Source organism: Lycium ferocissimum, chromosome 12, assembly GCF_029784015.1.
Source record: "Lycium ferocissimum isolate CSIRO_LF1 chromosome 12, AGI_CSIRO_Lferr_CH_V1, whole genome shotgun sequence".
NCBI classification, from domain to species: Eukaryota; Viridiplantae; Streptophyta; class Magnoliopsida; order Solanales; family Solanaceae; genus Lycium; species Lycium ferocissimum.
The window spans coordinates 35,539,922-35,560,528 of NC_081353.1; the positions used below are offsets into that span (position 1 = coordinate 35,539,922).

Below are 20,607 nucleotides of genomic sequence, written 5' to 3' on the forward strand. Positions count from 1 at the left end.
AATGAGATAAGAATATTATATTTTTTATCACTTAAGTGTAACGTTGATTTCATAATATAGTGCAACGTTAATCTTAATGAACCTCATGAAATGGAAGCATTAAGTTACTAATATTCACACCCTTCCATCATCTCTTTCTCAATCATTCATATGTTCATCCTAATAAGTTCTAAGAAAAAAAGAAAGAAAAATAAACCATGTTGTATTTCATATGATAGTAAAAATTACCGTCCTTACTACTTAATAATAGTGAAATTAAATATATCATTTAGTTAAACACACAAAAAAATCTTTGTTGCTGTTATTACTCTCTTCATCATAATTCATGTAATATTGATTGATCGCGGAGTTTTAGGAAAAATGAACAATTACGTAAAAAAGTCTTAAGAGTACATTTGTATGGCTATAAAATGTGAATTATAAAGTTAATTTTAAAAATATATATATATACAAGGATGATACTATTATGTTTTAACTTACCGAAAAGGAAACAACGACAACAACAAATCTAGTGTGATCCCACCAGTGGGGTTTGGGATATCAAAAAGGAAAACGTGGGAGTATATATTTTTCTTCTAATAATGTTACTCCCTCCGTCTCATTTTAAGCATCTCAATTTGACTAGACACAAAGTTGAAAGAATAAAGAAGATTTTTGAATTTTGTGATTCTAAATTAAATATAGGTATAATATATTAAAATATTTTTTTAATCTTATGGGTTTAAACTTACTATATAAGATATTTGGATTGTCAACTTTTTTAAAAAAAAAAAAAAATCTCCGCCGTATGGTGGCGCAACCTTTTATAACACCAATAAGGGATTACAGAGAGTAGGGGGACAACGAGTCCAACCGTAAATTACAGAACAAGCACAAGCTGGAGAATAAATTATCTAAATCACAACTTTACAAGTTCTGCACAACATATAAAAGGGTCCAATGTGTTAAGGCAAAAAAAAAAAAAAAAAAAAGCTTCAAGAATAAACTGGACCCAATTTATACAAAAATATTCCTCCTTTGTTTATGCATTAGGGATGCCATCTGAATGAGGTCCAATTTATAAGGCCCAATAGTTGTGAAGGGGAATAGTGTGTGGGCAATTCGTAAATGGGGTGGTCTTTAAATTTTTTTCTTTGAAATCTTTAAATTTTCTTTTCGGTTAAAATCCATAGGGGGTCGGTCTTTAATTCAAAAATTTTTTAAAAAATTCGCAAGGCAAGTTTAAATTTCGCTTATGCCCCACCCAAGATTTGTAATTTTCCGGACAGATACTTATGCCTTATTCGACTTGGCATAAGTATCGGGTCGGAGCATCTTTGATAATTCATTAAATCTCTTAGCTAAAAGTTTGCCCATTAAAAAAAAAAAAACCAAAGTTATGCCGGACCGACTACTTCACCCATGCCTTCAGACTTGGCATAAGTAATTTACATCATAATTTTGATAATTCCTTCACAAAATTTTAAGGCGCTAGCATGTTGTGAAGGAATTATGCACGAAGGTAAAAGTCGACTTAGGCAAATGTGTAATTCCTTAACAAAAATAGGTGAAATTTGATTTTTTTAAGGCGTTATTTAGCTCAAAGTTGCAATGCGAGGGCAAAAATTAAAGACTGACTGAGGGCATAATTTAAAGACCACAAATATGAGGGCAAAATTTAAAGACCACTGAAAGAAGGGCACTGCGCAAAAAATGATAGTGTGTGAGTAAATCAACATTTTTTTTTCTGCGGGTTGTCCTTCTTTTGGGGTGGTCTTTAATTTTGCCCCTCAAATTAATGGTCTTTAATTTTTCCCTTCGTCTAATATCCCGAGATACTGAGTTTCAATCCCAACTTAGTGAAAAAAAAAAGAAATTTCGCAAGGCAAAATTTTGTCTTCAAACAAAATTTTGATGGACAAAAATTAAAGACCTTAAGGTAGAATTTGTTTAAATAGTTGCAAAAAACTCTACTTTAAGGCATAGTTTGCGGGCAAACTCACTTCGATAGGCGAATTTGTAACCTCTGCCGCCTAGCGAATTTTTTTTTAAAATTTTTATTTCGAACCGAGATTTTAGGCAAAGGCAAAAGTTAAATACTTTCATTTTGATGGACAAAAAATTAAAGACCACCCCAAAATAAAGGCATACGCAAAAAATTTATTGTCAACTTACTAAATATAGAAAGATGCATTCTTTTTGGGACATACCAAAAAAGAAAAGTAAGACACTTAAATTGGGACGGAGGAAGCATTATTCATGCTCTTAATATATATTATTAGTACAATTATCTAATTAGTTTTTTTTTTTTTTTTAAAAAAAAAGACAAAGTTTTAATACAAACCGCAGCCACTGCTGCCACCACGTAATCAGTTTCAGAATACAGGTGTCTCTGACACCGCATAATCACAGCCGTCCATTCCACTCAACACAATCCGACGGTTAAAGATATCAGAGAAACGCGTGGCGGGAAGAAGTAAAATCGTGGGAAACTTAAAACGGTCATAAGCTAGCGGGTGGAAAGGACACATCACCTGCCACGTCAAACTCACCCAATCAGTATCTGCCACGTCAGAATTCTGTTACCCCAACTTGTTCAAATCTTTTCCTTTATTTCTCCGAAAGAACAAGGAAAGAACAACTTTGTTATACATTAAAAAAGGTCATACAAATTCGGTGGTGACGGTGAAGCTTTCTTTTTTACAAAGAACTTCATTTGTCAAAATTTAATTACATCCCAAAAATTTAATTATGGAAACCTCTACCAGAATTTTAAACCAATTTCCTTCAATCACTAGCACAAATACTTTTAACCATAGTTCTAAATTATCATGTCCATGTTCAAGATCAGTTATGTCTATGGGGTTAAATTTGAAATCCAAGAAGTTAATGGGGTTAAATATGGAATCAAAGAAGTTAATGGGTTCTTGTGGTTTTTATGATGAAGGTTATTTGGAGTATTATTATTATTCATCATCATCTGGTAGAGTTAGGTGTGGCAAGAAAGAAAAGGATGACGTGGCATTGAAGAAAACCAAGAAGAAGATGAAATTACTTAAGGGTTTAACGAGGAATTTGTCGAATTTGAGTGAGATGGGATTTGGTTTTGGTTCTGATAATATTGCTTTGGTTGATCAAGTTCAAGGGAAGACAATTTCGGTAAGTTATTCATGTATTAAAATCCTGTATAAGTAATACTGTGTGTTTGGTAGCCGGTTATGTGGTGAGTTGTTCATGTATAAAGTCAATAGGATGTTTTGTTTTGCAATTTAGAAACCTGCATAACTAATACATGTATAAGTTATGAAGAAATATATGTATTATTTTATGCAAGGCAAAAGGTGGAATAGCTAAAATAATACGTAGATCCCCTCATGAAGAAATATATGTATTATTTTATGCAAGGCAAAAGGTGGAATAGCTAAAATAATACGTAGATCCCCTCATAACTAATTCACGTATTACTAATACCTGCATCAACTCTAACGAACTACCAAACGACCCCTAACTGTTTTGTTTGTTGTGAATCAACTTTGGCAATTTATCAATCTATATATGGGTGCTTTGGTTCTAGCAAATATTTATATACTAGTTAAAGTTTGTATTTGCACCAGGTCTAGACTAGTTTTGTACATATGTTGTTCTGTATCAGAGTTTCATGTGTAATTGATAACAACTTGTAGTTATAGAAATTGGCTTTTGATGGAATTGAAGTGGGACGTTGGCTTATTGTGTGGGGCTTTCTCTATACTGTTTAGAGAAACAGAGGCGGAGCTGGGATATAAAGCTTTGTGGGTTCGGGATTCTAGTCTATTGAAGTAACTCGGTTCTAAATTAATAATTTGTACATATTCAATAGGTTTTATTCAATAGGTTTCTAAAGACAAATAAAAGGATTAGATCAAAGCTGTTGTTTTGTCCAAACCCGTAACCTTGTTCTAGCTTCGCCCCTGATATAAATATGCCTTAAACGTTACAGATGATTTTCTTGAATATAGTTGATTAGATGTTTGCAACAGCACATTTTGGTTAATATCTGGTGTTGCTTCAGATTGAACTTATTGAGTTGTTAATCCCTTTCCCCTGTCATTGATCTACTAAGTTTAGTTGTCTAGTTGTTACGACTCGTCCAGTTGCTTTATTTAAATTGTCCGGAGAATGCATAGTCTGATATATAAATAGAAAATGGACACTGTAATATATTTCCCGATTCAGTCGGATAGGTGTTTAGTGTCCCAAAAATGATATGTAAAAAGCAGGGCAAGAAATGCTTGTGAATGCTACAACAAAATACAATTCCACGCAATCAATTGCTTGAATTAACCGTTGTAGTTTCATAATATTAGGTTCAGACTAGTTAATTAGCTTGCATGCATGAGTTAGATGAAAGTGCGAATAGATAAAGCTAGATGATTAACCATCTGTTACTATCAGTCCTTTCAATTGGCTTTTTTTTGTTGCTAGTAGGTTAGTTGTAACTGTACTGGATATTGCTCTTCTGGTTTATTTATGTTTGTCTTTCCTCTTTATCAGGAAGCGGCAGATCTATTACTAGGACAACTTCAACAGCTAAAGGCAGAGGAGAAAGAGTTGAAGAGGAAAAGAAAAGAAGAAAAAGCACTCATGAAGATGAAAGTAGCAAATCAACTACAAGCCACAAGGAACTCTGAAATGTCATCATCTTCAAGTTCTTCTTCCGAATCAAGTGACGACGAATGTCAAAATTTGGTCGACATGAAAAGCCTGAAAATCGAATCTCTTTCCCAAACAATTCCAGAGGCATGTGATCGAGCACTTGAGAATGCAACATTAAGTCCTGGCATTTCAACTATAGTCGAACCTCAGACTCTAAATCCAGAAATGGATACGGAGGAGTCAACCGGGCGGACGACTAGTTTAGAAGTTCCAGTCCCTGAGCGAAAAGGTGAATGTTGCTTTGGAGCTAGTGATTGTCACATTGGCAATGTAGGCAGCAGTTCTAATGCATCTGTATTAGCTACAACAACAGCAGTGGGAACGAAGAAAATAGAAGTATGTATGGGTGGTAAATGCAAGAGATCAGGCGCTGGAGCGATACTAGAGAAATTTCAGGAGGTAGTCGGGATTGAAGCTGCAGTCTCGGGTTGCAAATGCATGGGAAAGTGTAAAGTTGGTCCTAATGTCAAGGTTTCAGGGTGTAGTAGCAGTGACGCGTTCCAAGCCGCTGACTCAGTCGCGGTTAGCTCTGCTCCTGCCACTAGTAATTCTCTTTGTATTGGGGTTGGGTTAGAGGATGTGAGTCTGATTGCAGCCAATTTACTTGGTAGATATCAAGAAGTAGGGCTGGCCAATGCTGTTCCTTATTAGATGATCTTTCCTTTCATTTGTTTTGGTACCACTACAAATAGGTATAGGATGAGAAGGTTGACTTTTGGGATTTGGAAATGGGTTTGAATTGCTTGTTGTTAATGTAAATATCATCAATATAGACTACGTTGCTATTATTCTTTGTCAATATTGTCATTATATAGTAGAGATTGTTTTGATGATTGTTCTTATACATATTTCATGTTATATTAAACTACCGTCATAACGTATTTATTTTGATTTGCAGCGACACTTTAGGTAACCTGACATGTTGAAAAATATAATGTGCTGTTTAGTTTATATGACAAAAGGTCTTTTCTTTCTTGACCCAATAGTCTAATAGACCCTCGTTTTAACATCGCAGTTCCCCTAATAGATTTTCATCCAGACATCTCAACATAATCAAAACGTGTTTTTAAACGTCTGTAACCATTATCTCCTAAAATAAAAACAAAAGAGGGACTACATCGTTCTATATACCACTGAAACACCCAATCTTTTGAGGTGAATGATCAACTGGTCCTAATGCACTTCTATTTACTTTGTATGATCAAAGAGCCATTACAACTTCCATGTAAATAAAGGAAAATATAGTTGATTGATCAAGACATGAAATGTACAACCTAGCTTTTGAATTAAGACATAGTTGAATGATATATATCAATGTACATTCGATATTCGAGAGATGGTGCCAGTAAGGCAACAAAATAGTTGACAAATTTCACAAGGTGTTGGATAGGCAAAAATTGAAAGCATACTTTCACCATAAGCTGCATCTCTAACGGCTCTACATCTATCAGACGAACATGAGGGAATGCTCCATACTACTGCTAGAGAGTATCATATAGTAGTTGAATATAGACACCCCCAATCTCCTCTATCGTGTATACAAGACCGGGGGTGAGGGTTAATATTTGTTCTTGAGTGGTTCAATGACGACAGTGTTTTTTGCTAGGTTCATGAGGTGGTGAGTTGTTACAGCGCTTTATGAAGGAGTCGAGTGTTTTCTGTTTTGCAGGGCTGCTGTGTGACTGATTACTCAGGAAGGAGTCCATGGTTTTCTGTTTTGCAGGGCTGCTGTGGGACGGATTACTCAGGAAGGAGTCGAGAGTTTTCTGTTTTGCAGGGCTGCTTTGGGAACCCTTCTGTTTTGCAGGGCTGCTGTGGGACTGATTACTCGAAACGTCCAAGGATTTCTCTTGGCCATCAAGCACCTGCATATACATTTATAGCTTTATTAGCTAGTTTGCCATTTTTGTATACCTCAAGTATTCAAGCAGGTAGAGAATTAAGTAGAAGAAGACCTGTCCGAGGTTATCCAGCTTGCTCTGAACAACATCCCTGTACAAGAGTCGTATAATAACCATTACGCCATTATTTGGTATCATTCAAAGTTGAATAAATTAGAAAGGTCTACTAGTGACAAGGGAACATACCAAATTATGTCATCAACAGTGTCGTTCGCCAGCAGATAACACACATTGACGGAGGACACCTAAAAAGGAAGTTTGTTAAAGTTTTGACTAATGAATATAAAGATTTCTCAGAGATTTAGCGCTTCTGATAAATGGACACACACAGAGGCACTCGTAAACTCAATAGTTAAGTAATCACACATGTGATCCTAATATACAAAGCGCTCAAGCGGAAAGGGATCCCCGGACAGGGTGATTACTGAAGTAAAGTAGCACGTGTTCAATCCCTGCCATCGAATCTCTGAGCTAGGTACAACAGTTAACTAGGCAAGCCAGGTATAATAGCGGATTTGAAAATAATTCAGGAACAAAAAACATCCTTAAACTCTTATCTAACATTATGTTGCTCACCTGGCCAATTCTGTGAGCTCGATCCTCAGCTTGAATAAGGTCACCTGGAGTCCATGACAATTCTGCAAATATCACCGTGCTTGCTGCTGTTAATGTTAACCCTACACCCCCAGCTCTGATGGAAAGCTGGAATACAACAGTTATAAACAATATTATTTTCCATTGTACATAATCTCACTTTGCTACTGTTAGTTTGACTAATTATAACAGATCCATGACATTACCACTGCAGCCTTAATTGTTTCTTTTTCCTGAAAATCTGTTACCAAAGCTTGCCGTAATGCTGATGGAGTGCTGCCATCAATCCTAATACAACCAACCTTCTTCTTCTGCAAAACAAGGGGAACGTTCAAGTAGTCTATAATTCTCGAAACCTACTAAAATATGCAAATCTTACAAGTAAATACTCATGTATTGAATCAATCATTGATTGATGATGCGCAAATATCAGGAACTTGCAGTTTGCCTGCATGTTTGAAAAAGCCACAGTTACTACACCAAGAAGCATAACAAGAATATCGAAGCTTATATGAACAAGCAAGAAGTTGGCATATTGGAGAAGATGTGCAACTGCTCCGCAGACAGAAGATTAATCATAGTCAGATAAAAGGACAGTTAAATTTTGCATGACAGAGCACTCTGTGGTTAAATGATGGAACTGAATGAGGACCTTCCAAGCATCGCTTAACAACTTGAAACTTGCCTTGATTTGAAATAGTTTATAATAGTAAATTTGTACATTAGACAAGTTTTAGTTGACCTATGTTATCATTAGCCCAGATCTCAGACACCTAGAACTCAAGTTGCGATTTGTTTGTTTCGAGTAAAATCCTGGAGTTTCAACAATGCTTCCAATATCCTTAACTATCTGTAGGTTATGTATCTGGTACTGTAGTTTCCTTTCTCCTATCTAATGTAATCGCAATATCTTTCTAATTGCCAAAGAAATTTAAAACCAACATTTGCTGATGTTATCTTTTTCATTGCTCTTTAACATGAGAACAGTATATTAGCCGTTCCTTTTGCACACTTTCCCCCTTACAGATAGTCTTTTAATCTAAGATGGTGGAAGAGGTAAAGAAAGAACATTCCAATACAGCAGGAGATGCTTTCACTTTGTAGTTTGTATTCTTTATATCTAGGATGTAGAAGAAACAAAAGTCATTGTACCTCAACCATGGTTCCTAGGTAATCCAAAACTGCTGGAATTTTGGCCTCGCCAGAGACTGTGTAAATCTGCAGCCCAACAAGTAAAGTATAGGGGTTAAAACTCTGATAAAATATTATCAATTTTAGCAATAAAGCAGCCAAATCAAGCTTTGGAAACAAAAGAAAATATCCCAAAAAAGGGCAGTGAGCACAGTTAAAACTATATTGAATTTGTCAAATTTCATTAATACAGACCAGCAATGTAAGAAATACAGTAGCTAGGTGATAAAGAAATGGATCTTGGGCCTAACTCAACCCCAAAAGCCAGCTCATGAGGTGAGGATTGACAAGATAATATAAAGAGACCTTCACATCCCTAATAGCCTATGTGGGAACTCATCCCCCCCCCCCCCCAAAACAATGCCTGGGCCTGCCAATTGGAGCGTGGATAGTAATATGGGGGTTCAACATCGAGTAAATGAAAATTGAGATGGGCCTAGCCCTGATACCATGTGAACGATTAGAATAAGGTGGAGAAAACTCAGGTTAATTATTCCCTCAAGCCATTGGGGTTTAAATAGCTAAGTGCACATGTTCTAAGCAAGGAAAGAGAATCAAATACATAATTACAAGGGAGTAATCATGCTATAATATAAGAGGAAAAGTTTTTGAAACCGCCTGGAACACAGGAGCACTATTCTGACAGCAAAAGTTCTCGGAGAATGGGATATCTCGTGAGCCAGTTCTCAAGGATCAAGAAGCGTATTATGCAGTAAGACCAGATATATTGTTTTCAAGAATCCTTGCTATAGTGATCAGCTGTCCAACTGGCAAAAAAAAAAAAAAAAAGAAATAAATAATCATGATCGGAGTTTGTTAATGTACCTTACTGATGAGGCTCTTCTCTGCAAACTTAAAAGAATTGGCCTCCTCCTCGGACTGAGCTGATTTACTTTTCCCCTTAACAATCTCCAACTACAGGACACAACATTAGATTAAGTAAATATATCCCTCAGAAATCAAGGAAAGTCAGGCATCATTGTCAAAGACGGTTCTTTTACAATCTTTGTACAGGAGTATCAGACATCATTTACTTACCTTAATTCCTATCTTTGAATTCAAATTCAGAAAAGTTTTAGAAAAGAGTAATAGCATATTAAGTGTCCCATGAGAAATACCATAAGAAGCGTTAAGGTATTCAAAGTTGAAAAGTCAAGAAGAGGTTAACTGGAAGAATTGAAGTCACTGAACGTATAAACTTAGATAATAAAAGAATGCAGAGAAAACAGCACTTCTGGTTATAAGTCCATTCAAATTATAGGGTGGGAAGGGGATAAAAACTATAATCACAAAGGTATTCAGGTATACCTCACGAAATAGAGCATTAACTTGTCTCATCTCCTTCTCCCCCAAGTTCAGGAAAACCTGTAACAAAGTGAGAGAGAATGAGATGAAGTCATGTAGCCAGAACCATCAAATGTGAGAGTAAAGTTTATACCTGTTGCCTCCTTTTCTGAGGGAGTTCAGAAAGGACATCTTTTTTTAGTCGTCGAATCATCACTGTTGCCTTGATCAAACTGTGCAGCTCTTCGTGATTACTTGCACCTTGATAAACTCCAAAGATGCCCTAGAATGTCAGCAAACCTGTTAGAGCTTTTCTTTATAATTGTAAGATCTCAGAGGCGGCTTCCGATCCAGGAGAATTTTGACTTACACCCTTGCAATAGCGGTTGCCATATTCGTGCACATTCTTATATACCGTAGGATGCAAGGCCTCCAGCTGTCAAAGCACACAATTTTAGATCACAAACCCCCAACAAATAAAACTTCGATTTCAAACTCGATTGTAGTTACCAACTGTATGCGGAGCCAATAATATTTAATTGATCAAAATATTTAACATATACCTGTTTGAATAGTTCAATTGGCCTTGATAAAGCAGGAGTTCCGCTGAGCAATATCACATACTGAGCTTTCTGCAGCAGTCAACATGTAAGTTCATCAGGGACCGCTCCTCTCACTTATACATTTGGTGAAAATGCATGCATATCAACTTAGATGGGAATATTAAGCCAATTTTTGTTTGCAAGTTTGTCATTCAAGAGCCATTTATTCACAGTCCAACTGATCCTTCTTGTTTCTTTTCTTTTGTTCATTTCAATATGTTTTATACTGGAGAAAGCTGATAAAGTCACAAAGGAAGATTTTCATCTAAAACTTTGTCACCTTGATGATCTTTCACAAGTGATATATCCATTTACTTTCTTTTTCAGATGGATGAAGTTAACTGTAAAAAGTATCAAGAGATCAATCCATGTAGATATAGCCGTCTACCTTTTTTATTTTTTCTGAAAAGTAATACGTCCATTGACTACCTGTTGGATTCGAACTCTATATAGACTAACACCCACCTCTGAACACAGAGAGAATGCACGCAGACCATTTCTCTATAAAAAAACAAAGCAGACCTGTAATAAGGGAAGGGAAGCAGTGGTTCTTTTTGCTTGGGCATTTTTCAAGAAGTGTGATTCATCTGCAATAACAACCTGAATAAACAAATCATCACAGATAACAATCATTCAGTAGCATGAAAACGCAACCATTAGAGGACATCTAACACAGACAACTTACTCTAAACACAATTAACCAAGAAGTTAGATAAGTATCAACATCCAAACATTGAAGATCTTAGACACTAAATTGAAGAAACAGTAAGCCTCTTGTAATTCCGAGCTGTTAAGAAAATGGGTCTAGGGTTCGATTCCCCACCTTGTAATCCCCTTCCCCGTTTCCCCTTCCCCTACCCCAATTTTTTTTTTTTTTAATAAAAAAAGAAGGTATAAAAGCAGCACATGAAAGTGAACCAACTAAGTGGTGTCACTGAAGCAAATAAAAGTGTATCCAAGCAAATAAGAATAAAACAAAATCCAGATAACAAATAGGTTCTTTGATTTCTTAGATAGGATTCTACAGCCCATCAAAACCTCATCTGCCATTTCCTCTAAGTAGTCCACCCATCATAACAAGGAGCCACCTCTAATAAAATTCATTGAGCCTTATCTTAGTAAAATGAAACGGCAATTTACGTCAACTGGAGCATCAAGGTCCATCAGAAGATATGTTACTAAGGATTCAGATTGTTCAGGCATTAGTCTATTAGAGGATTGAATGCAGCAGATGCCAAACCCTGTAGATAATGTATTGCCATTACCTTGAATGATGATGCCATAAGTAGATCTTGAAGCTTAGGGACAGTGTCATATGATACTATGTTAAAAACACCATCAAGTTGAATGGACTTCTTAGTGTTCGAAGGCACTATTTTAAATCCTCCCTTATTTGAACCACCACATTGAGATAAAACCACCTGCGAAAATTAGAAAAAAAAAAAATAGTTATCTGATAATTGGAAGGAAACTTGTCTGTAACATTATAACGAAAGCACTCTGTAGTGGCATTAGCTGTTTAAGGTTCTATTGCACGTAAACATAAAAATGTTAATCAACTCATGCTAAACTAGTGACCAAATAGCAATAAAGAGTTTCTCATATGTAACCTCAAAGTTGGCAGAGTAACAGAAACAGAATTAGATTCTGCGATGATTTATGGTGCAAAATCATCATATTTAGATCTCAAGATCATCGATAATTTTAGAACATCAAACAACTCACTCCATCCTCACAAACATAAACGTCATACTTTATGTTCCAAATTTCACAGCCCAATCATCAGCAACAACTTAGCCGAGGGTCTACAGGAAACAGCCTCTCTACCTTCACAAGGTAGAGTAAGGCTGCGTAAACACCGGCCTCCCCCAGACGACACTTGTGGGATTACAACGGGTATGTTGTTGTTGTTGTTGTTGTAATTATCAGCTACTTACTTATCTATACAAAAAAAATAGGGAAAAGGGTATTGAACCATACAAGTATTTCCGACGAAGGAATGCCCATCCACTGTTGAATCATCTGCATTGAAGCACCAAAACAGTGAGTATAAAGCAAAACTAATGATAATTTACAAGTATTAACATGACTTACAGAAGCCCAGTGAAGCCGTAAGGCAGATGGAGCAAGAACAAGGACTGGCCATGATTCACGGATACATGAAACCACAGCGATAGCCTGCAAGGTAAACAGAAATTCAGCATGTATGATATACAGAGATAGGGTAACCAAAGATGCATGTCAAAGAAAATTCCAATAATAGGGGCTTGATTATAAATATTTCAGACTTTTGGTCTTAAAAATGTGTATCAGTTATGGATTGAAGTATCAACACATGCTAGCTGAGAATCAAAACCATCTATGGCAAATATAGTTGAGAGAAACAAAAATAATAACTTTCTGACAAGGCATACTTAGGATCAACCCTGAGTCTCAAAATCTTGATTCAGCTTAAGCTCGTAGTTTGAAAAAGGGGGGGGGGGGGGGGGAAGATAAAGTAAACTGTGTTGTAATCAAGAACATAGGTCTGATCATTCATTAAGAGTTTACGACAGAAGATAGATGTGACCATAGAAAGAGGTCTGATCATTTGAAGGAAAAATTTCGAAGCTTGCAGATGAGCCAAAAATATTGACTCTAATTTGAGTAATTTCTTGTCCCACTCACTCTTTTTCTTTAAAGAGAATTTTTTCCCACCAGTTTAGCACACAGCTCTAACCCTAAAAGCAACAACCCATCGACTCCTTATGCACCTTTCAAATACTACACTCATCATCTTATACAAGGAGAATTTTTTTATTCAAAATCCTAAATTTACGCACCAAACCCAAAACCTTAGGGGAATGGGTGCAAGGCCTAAGACCTTTACAAACCTTTTTGAAGCCCCTACACAATTCAAAGCCTTCGGCGCTTGAGACCTCATTTTGGGGTTTACACATAAATTTTAATATGGCCTTACATGTGCAAGAATGGGCTTACCAAAGGACAAATTTGTTACTATGTAAAAGAATTTGAACATCTAAACCAATTTTAAAGGCAAGGGCGGGGTCTGTTAATACCCTTTATACAATCCTTCAGGGCAATTAATAACTCAACAAGCTATCAAGCTAGAACTTAGGACCTAAAGTAGGACATCATAGGAAATACAATTCCACATCATAAACAGTAAAAAGCTGCAACCTGAATGAATAACCCATTAAATTATATTACGAACTTGGTATTTCTGTTATACGAAAATATCTTCATGTAGCAGGTAAATAATTCTAAACTAAACATTCATTTTGACATAGTTTTAGCCACTACCTGAATTGTCTTTCCAAGTCCCATCTCATCAGCCAACAGGACACGCCCTCCATGCTGTAATGCAAATCTAAATAGGAAAATGTTATCCTTCCTATTCTAATCAAAGAACAAAGACCAACGTGCCTTCCTCTAGGTCATATTGACTAATAAAGGAAAAGCTCAAAAACTTTAAAAGAGATGTATAACATACCTAACCCCTTCACGCTGAAAAGGCAAAAGCTTTGATTCAATACTATTGGGAATATATTCATAATGATCTGGTCAAAAGAGAGGAATTGAATAAGGATACGAAGCTGGAAGAACTGTCCTTTAATACAAAATAAAAATTTTAATGATATATAAAAGCAGGCGTTACATAGATGAGGATAAGATGTCCTATCAATTTCTAGGAAACAAGAGCGTGATACATATGCTAACATGACCCTTCCAATATGAATTGTATAAGAGCTACTAAAGATGTTTATGAAGGTCTAAGGCTATTCCACTTGTTGCCTTCAGATTTTGATTAGATATTCAGATTCTTTCACACAGTATCATGGTCAACATGTACTTTGAAGTTCACTTGTGAACCCAGAAATCAGCTTATACCAAAGGTACTTAAAGGTCTTGAGATGCTCCACCATTGCCTTAAGGTTATGGATTGGATGCTCAAGTTATTTCCCAATATCTACCATGAGAAATGAATGTCTAATAGGTATTGGCAGCAATACATTTAGCAAACCAACACTAAATACATGGGCCTAAAATGACAGAAGAACCAGCATAAAGAATTCGCTCAAGGTGGTGTTGAGACATCTGTTCGATTTGTGCATTGTCTATTTCTTGAATTTACTCTCCCTATTCTGATCAGTAATCTCAAAGCAAGCACTAGTAGAAAAATGATGCACTAAAAATCTAGTTCATTTCTGTTATTTCATTTGCTAATCTATTTTATGATAAGCATCATCATGGAATCGTCATGGTAGTAATCTAGCAGAGTAGCAATGAGAAATTTACCTCGAAGGTCAGGCATCGCAGAAGCAGCAGCAATGGCACGTTGCACCAGAGGATCTAAATTCTCCAACTTACATGTTAAAGATGAATCAACATTAGCTAACTCAAATGGAGCCAAAGAAGATTCAAGATATTTAAGTTCCACCGAAGCTAACTCCTAATTGTTTTTGTAGTCTCATCTGAAGTTGGGAAACTGTAATTCGGGAAGACCAAAAGGAGTTGCAACTCCTCACCTCCAGATTGGAGCCAGAAATTTCACGAAGAACTTTTTCCGCTACAGACAACGATGACAAAGGAAACATCCACAACCTACAACATTTAAAGAGGGACTCACTGCATTTGAATTTTAAAATCATCCCTGGCAAACATGATTTAAGATTCTTGGTTAACCCACAATCTAACGATATAACACCACGGAGTCAAAAACAAAATAAAAAATGTCATCGTCTTAAGGGTGGAGCAATTCAAGAGATGGGAGGGTAGTACTTCCCAGAATACAAATATTCTTTCTTTTTTTCTTTTTTTATGACACAGATTACGAATATACTTGACATCCACAATAAGGCAGTTTAGGGTCACAATTCACAAGAGAAAAGAATACAATGAAGAAGTATTTGCTATCAGTTTGTGTACTTGGGTGAAATCGCAGAAAACATGACGCCTTTTTGTTTCTTGTAGACTTTTAATTCCTGTATCTCCTCTTTTTCGGGGTTTACTGGAAATGAGGATTCATTTTGCCGACTCTAACTAGCTTGGGATGAGATTGTTGTTGTTGTGGGGCGGGGGGTATTGCGTTGCAGCTTGCTGCCTGCCTAGACTTATTTGAAAGGAAAAGGAAAATTGAGGGTGGAGGGAAGCATAAAAAAGAAAAGGAGAAGAATACCTCTCTTTTGCGCTCCAACTAGCTCTAGGGATTTTGCGGAAAGCTTCAACAAGTATCTGCGTGGAAGATAAGGTCCACATTGCTTCAAATAGCCAAAAAATAACTCCTCAACACAATGACATAATGCAAGTAGGCCAATAGCTACCTGGTCATATGAAAACTTTGCAGCAATATTTCCAGTTGCATGAAGGAAAAATTTAACATAACGCTTTTCTGTTAACTGTTTCACATGATTGCCATCATGAGGCCCGGAATTTCCACAAGAGTTTTTCCCTTTGTTTATTTGTCCGGGGTTTTCCGAGCACAGGCATACAGGAGTCAGGAAGATAGGAAAATCAGATATAAGCACCTTAAGATGGGAAATGCAAGAAACTCACCAGAGACCTTATCTACCCCTGATGAAGGCCCCATCGTAGGTGCAGCAGATAACGCATCTTCCTGCAACAGAAAGAGGCAGTAAATGGAGTACCCAATAAGCTGATAATTTAGAGCCCGTTTGGATTGGCTTATAAGTTGGCTTATAAGCTGTTTTCAGCTTTTGAGCTGTCATTGGCCTAGTTTCATTTTCACGCTTAAAATTGCCTCAAAAAATAATTGGGCCCATTTGACTTAGCTTATCTAAAGCAGTTTATAGGAGCCGAAAACAGCTTATATTAAAAAAAAAATAAGTTGGACTACCCCAACTTATTTTTTTCAGCTTATAAGCTGCAAACAGCTTATAGAAATAAGCTCATCCAAACACCCTCTTAGTCACAACAACTACTACTACTACGCTTCTGTCCCGAACAAGTTGAGGTGGGGTATATGAGTCCTCGCTAACCAAGTTCCACAACAGAATTCATCTCGGGCTAAAAATAAATCAAAAAAGTAAAGAATCTCTAATAGGAGTAATAGACTCCTAGAAAGTATAGGACCTACTATCTAAAGCTTTTAGATGAGCCGAACACACAATACAATACAGTAACACGGCAGACATGTGCTCATTATTCAAGTCTCCACCACCACCCTTCATCAGAAAAAGGTTTCCACATTCTTGGTTCATTAAAATGAGCAAAGCCCGCACGTGGGCATGTTAAAGACATAAGGTGTGTTCTCTCTAACAACTTAAGTTTTCATATGATCTAGTAACACATTCAACCAAGACAATAGTTGAAGCTACCAAAATCTTTAAGAACCTTTTTGATTTTAGGCATGAAACAGTAAAGACAAGAAAAATGCATGATCAAACAACTTAGTGGTTTGTTTCCAAAAAAGAAAAGCATATTAGAAAGTAATAGTATTAAAATAGTGAGTCATATTAGTGTGCTATTTGATTTAGTTTCATATTAGTGTACTATTTGAGTTAGTTCACTCTGGTGTACGGGGGGCGCTCGCCCCTACACTTTCTTTATCGGGTTACAATGATTTTGTGACCTTTTTAGAATCTTTTCCTCGTCTTAATACTCTTTATCTTAAAATATCTAAGGATGACCTTCCTTTGTATCAAAAGACTATTAAAACTCCGTACAATTCTTCTATAAAGAGACTTAAGTTAGATGTAGAATATACATCTCTCAGAAACTGTTGCAGCGGTATTTGGAAAAGCAAGGTATTGAGAGTGTGTTTAGTATGGTAGGAAAATGTTTTCTAATTTTCCCATGTTTGGTTAGTCGAAATTTCCGCATAAAGATTTCCCTAGGAAAACAAGTTCCTTAAAAATGAGGAAAATGACTACACCAGGAGAAACAAGTTCCACAAGTGACATTCCATACTAATTGTCGCCCGCCCCCCCCCCCTCCACCAACAACCTCCAACACACCCTACCCCACCCCCACCTCCACCTCCATAGCCCCCATCCCCACTAGCGCCACCCCCACCTCCACAGTGTTTGCCTAGATTATATACAAATACCTTTGGGATAATATTTTCTGCTTACCTAGCAACACAAGATGGTAGGTAAGAAAACCACTTATTTTCCACAGTTACCAATTTCAAAAAAAAAAAACACTTATTTTCCTAAAAAACATTTTCCGTGGAGAACATTTTCCTTCCTACCAAACACACCCTGAGTCTCAAATGACATGCCCATACACCCAACAGCAAAATGGGGTTGCAGAATGGAAAAAAATCAACTCGAACATATACCACCAACACAAACCACAAATATGTTCTACTAGGTGCGGATAATATGCATGAACAAATGCCTAACAGACATTAAAATTAAACAAAGGTGAAAAATCCCAAGTGGGTATATCAAGACACAAAACATATGAAGCAACAGCTAGTAATACACATTGAAGAGTAAAGAACTACGCGATACCTAACTAATACAACTAATATATTTTACTGGGTGCAGATAATATGCATGAAGAAATGCCTAACAGACATTAAACTTTAAACAAAAGTGAAAAATCCCAAGTAGGTATAACCAAAAATAGGAATTAGAAATGAAACTACTCGAACATACCACCAACAAGACCACATATACATTTTATTCGGCGCAGATAGCAACATAAACCACAAATACATTTTACTAGGCGCAGACAATATGCATGAAGAAATGCCTAACAAACTTTAAAACTAAACAAAAGCCAGAAAATCCCAAATTGGTATAAGCAAAAATAGGAATACAAATAAAACTGACCCTATTATGTGCAACTGGAAAATCGTAAGCATCTCCTTGAGTGTTAAAGGGGACTTTAGATAACCACAAATACTGGATGCAGATACTATGCATGAAGAAATGTCTAACAGAATAAACTTAAACAAAACTGAAAAATCCCAAATGGGTATTAACCCAAAAAATAGGAGTATAAATGAAACTTACCCTTTTATGAGTAACCCCAAAAGCATTAGAGGGTACTTTAGATAACCACGAATACATTCTACAGGGTGCTACAAATACATTCTACAGGATGCAGATGATATTCATGAAGAAATGCCTAACAGACATTAAACTTAAACAAAAGTGAAAAATCCCAAATGGATTAAACAAAAACAGGACTAGAAATGAAACTGACCCTTTTATATGCAGCCCGAAAAGCATAAGGATCTCCTTGAGGATAAGTAGAGACTTTAGATAACCAAAAACATACCTACTGTAATCCCACAAGTGGAGTCTGGGAAGGGTAAGACATACACAGACCGTACCCCTACCTTTGTGGGATAGAGAGGCTCTTTCCGACGGACTGTCGGCTCAAAAGAAACGTAATCGATACAGGATTACAAGGAAAATAAGATAGAAAAATATCAAGATACGAAACAGATGAAGCAACAGATAGTAATACACACTAAAGAGTAAAGAACTACGCGATAACTAAATAATACTACTAATATATTTTACTGGGTGCAGATAATATGCACGACGAAATGCCTAACAGACATTAAACTATAACAAAAGTGAAAAATCCCAAATGATTATAACAAAAACGAGGGAAATTTTCAAAAGTATACAGCCCAACATAAAATATTACGCCTTGTAGCCCAATATACAATATTATACAACATCATGCCTTGGGTATAGCATTATACATAATTTATCAACCTTGTATAAAAGGTGTTTAACACAAATATGGGAGAAACCGAGTAAATATTTTCTCCCAGTAGACATTAAACTTTAAACAAAAGTGGAAAAAAAAAATCCCAAATGGGTATAACAAAAACAGGACTAGAAATGAAACTGACCCGTTTATGTGTAACCCGAAAAGCATTACTAGTAGTAGCAGAAGAAGAAGATGCATTTCGCTCAGCAATTTGCTTTAAAGCATCCCTTTCAAGATTGTCTAATTCTTCTGCACTCAATTCCCAATCATCAAAATCCATTTTCTTCTCCAAATCTTCAATTTTGAATTCAAGAATTGCTACCGGGTGTTTTCAAATTTTGGGGTTTTGAAGTAGATGTGTCTACTTTTTTTTTTTTTTTTTTCCTGTAGAGTTTTAACCAAACTTAAGAGAGTCTGTTTGGATGAGCTTATTTAAAACTTGTTTGGAAATTAAAAAAAAGTCTTTTTTATTTAAAATAAATTTTTATGTTTAAAAAATAAAGTTTACCCCCGTAAGTAATTTTAGGAAAAGAGGCTTTTTTAGTTTTATTTAAAAAAATAATTTTTATAATGCTCAAAAAAATAAATAAAGCATCTGAATTCAATGAGCCTTATTTAAAATGCAGAGTTGAACTTTTAAAATTTTAGTCCTAAATCAAACGAAATTTAAAGGACCTAATTATTTTTTAAATTTATTTAGAAAAAAATAAAGCCTAAAATAACTTATAAACCAAAAAAAAAAAAAGTTAGGATAGCTACCAAATATTTTTTAAGTTTATTTTAAAAATAAATCACTTATAAAGCTATTTTCAAAGAATTTATTTTAAGCCAATTCAAACGGGCTCTTAGCCCTTAAGTTTGCTAAATTGAGCCACATATGGACTTATAATGGCAAAACTTATATGACCCACTTAAAGGCAACCTACATAAAATGTATGTAACGTTCTTTCCATAGTGCAGTGTACTTTTTGAATTCAAAGAATTACTGCCAGGTGTTTTCAAATTTTTGGGGAGTTTTGCAGCAGATTTCTAGACTTGCTTTTTCTGTATGAGTTTTTAAGAGAAATTGGCCCTTTAAGTTTGAGAGTTGGTCCAACTTTATCCTTAAACTATCTGTCTGAGCATTTCTTGTGCGTTAAGTTTGCTAAAGTTGAGCGCATAACATCCACTAAACGGAAATTAAAGGCTTTCGCCAGCAGTTGTCGGATTAGCTTTCGGGCTTTTCTTACCTATCTTTTGAGAAAGAAGAGATTTAAAGTTTTGATATTCATTATTAATTTTGATAAAGCGGTTTAACACTATGTATGAATAGTATGAATTGTCTAAATAAGAATTCTTAAACAATAAACAGTTCAGATATTTACGATCAATGAGTATTGGATTTTTTTCGTGTAAGCGTCTATTATATTAAATTTACTCGATAGTCCGAATTTTGGGAACGGCCAGTGCCCAAATCAGTGAATGGGTAACTCATCAATCCCCGGATAAGTTAGTGCAATCCGTTTGAGTATGTAGTTAAGTGAATCATTGTGCTTAGTTTTAGCAAACTTAAAAGGATAATAATTGCTCGAGGTGATAATATCTCCACAATTTATTTATTTTATAGCTTTTAATCAAAATTCTCCATTAAGTTTGAGGTAGGTCTGACTTTATCCTTAAAC

The 20,607-nt window shown here is 35.8% G+C and overlaps 2 protein-coding genes across 5 annotated transcripts; one reads left to right on the plus strand and one right to left on the minus strand.

Moving 5' to 3' along the window:
* Positions 1 to 2,706: 2,706 nt before the first annotated feature.
* Positions 2,707 to 5,504, plus strand: LOC132039828 (diacylglycerol O-acyltransferase 3). The gene is made up of 2 exons (XM_059430356.1): positions 2,707 to 3,138; positions 4,513 to 5,504. The coding sequence occupies exons 1-2, from the start codon at positions 2,731 to 2,733 to the stop codon at positions 5,323 to 5,325; spliced, it is 1,221 nt and encodes a 406-aa protein (XP_059286339.1). The 5' UTR covers positions 2,707 to 2,730; the 3' UTR covers positions 5,326 to 5,504.
* Positions 5,505 to 5,937: 433 nt separating this feature from the next.
* On the minus strand, positions 5,938 to 19,347 carry LOC132039827 (uncharacterized). Of its 4 annotated transcripts, XM_059430353.1 has the most exons (25): positions 19,089 to 19,347; positions 15,803 to 15,863; positions 15,571 to 15,698; positions 15,426 to 15,481; positions 14,776 to 14,851; positions 14,546 to 14,612; positions 13,740 to 13,806; positions 13,550 to 13,616; positions 12,341 to 12,424; positions 12,227 to 12,268; positions 11,512 to 11,667; positions 10,769 to 10,846; positions 10,208 to 10,276; positions 10,015 to 10,080; positions 9,799 to 9,927; positions 9,669 to 9,725; positions 9,186 to 9,275; positions 8,322 to 8,387; positions 7,549 to 7,617; positions 7,376 to 7,480; positions 7,152 to 7,277; positions 6,762 to 6,820; positions 6,630 to 6,666; positions 6,469 to 6,539; positions 5,938 to 6,438 (listed from the first exon to the last, which is right to left on the minus strand). In XM_059430353.1, the coding sequence occupies exons 1-25, from the start codon at positions 19,224 to 19,226 to the stop codon at positions 6,255 to 6,257; spliced, it is 2,148 nt and encodes a 715-aa protein (XP_059286336.1). In that variant the 5' UTR covers positions 19,227 to 19,347; the 3' UTR covers positions 5,938 to 6,254. The 4 variants fall into 4 exon arrangements, with proteins under 4 accessions (XP_059286336.1, XP_059286335.1, XP_059286337.1 ...); XM_059430352.1 differs by having other exon boundaries at positions 5,938 to 6,539; XM_059430354.1 differs by lacking the exon at positions 19,089 to 19,347 and adding an exon at positions 18,232 to 18,294 and having other exon boundaries at positions 5,938 to 6,539.
* Between the last annotated feature and the right edge of the window lie 1,260 nt (positions 19,348 to 20,607).

Excerpts from the sequence above, each read along its gene's own strand:
- LOC132039827 (XM_059430352.1), bottom strand. The coding sequence starts at position 19,226 with ATGGATTTTGATGATTGGGAATTGAGTGCAGAAGAATTAGACAATCTT. Across the intron at positions 15,699-15,802 it reads AGGGGTAGATAAGGTCTCTG|GGAAAAACTCTTGTGGAAAT; the intron begins GTGAGTTTCTTG and ends AAATAAACAAAG. Across the intron at positions 11,668-12,226 it reads TTCCTTCGTCGGAAATACTT|GTGGTTTTATCTCAATGTGG; the intron begins GTATGGTTCAAT and ends TAATTTTCGCAG.
- LOC132039828 (XM_059430356.1), top strand. The coding sequence starts at position 2,731 with ATGGAAACCTCTACCAGAATTTTAAACCAATTTCCTTCAATCACTAGC. Across the intron at positions 3,139-4,512 it reads TTCAAGGGAAGACAATTTCG|GAAGCGGCAGATCTATTACT; the intron begins GTAAGTTATTCA and ends CCTCTTTATCAG.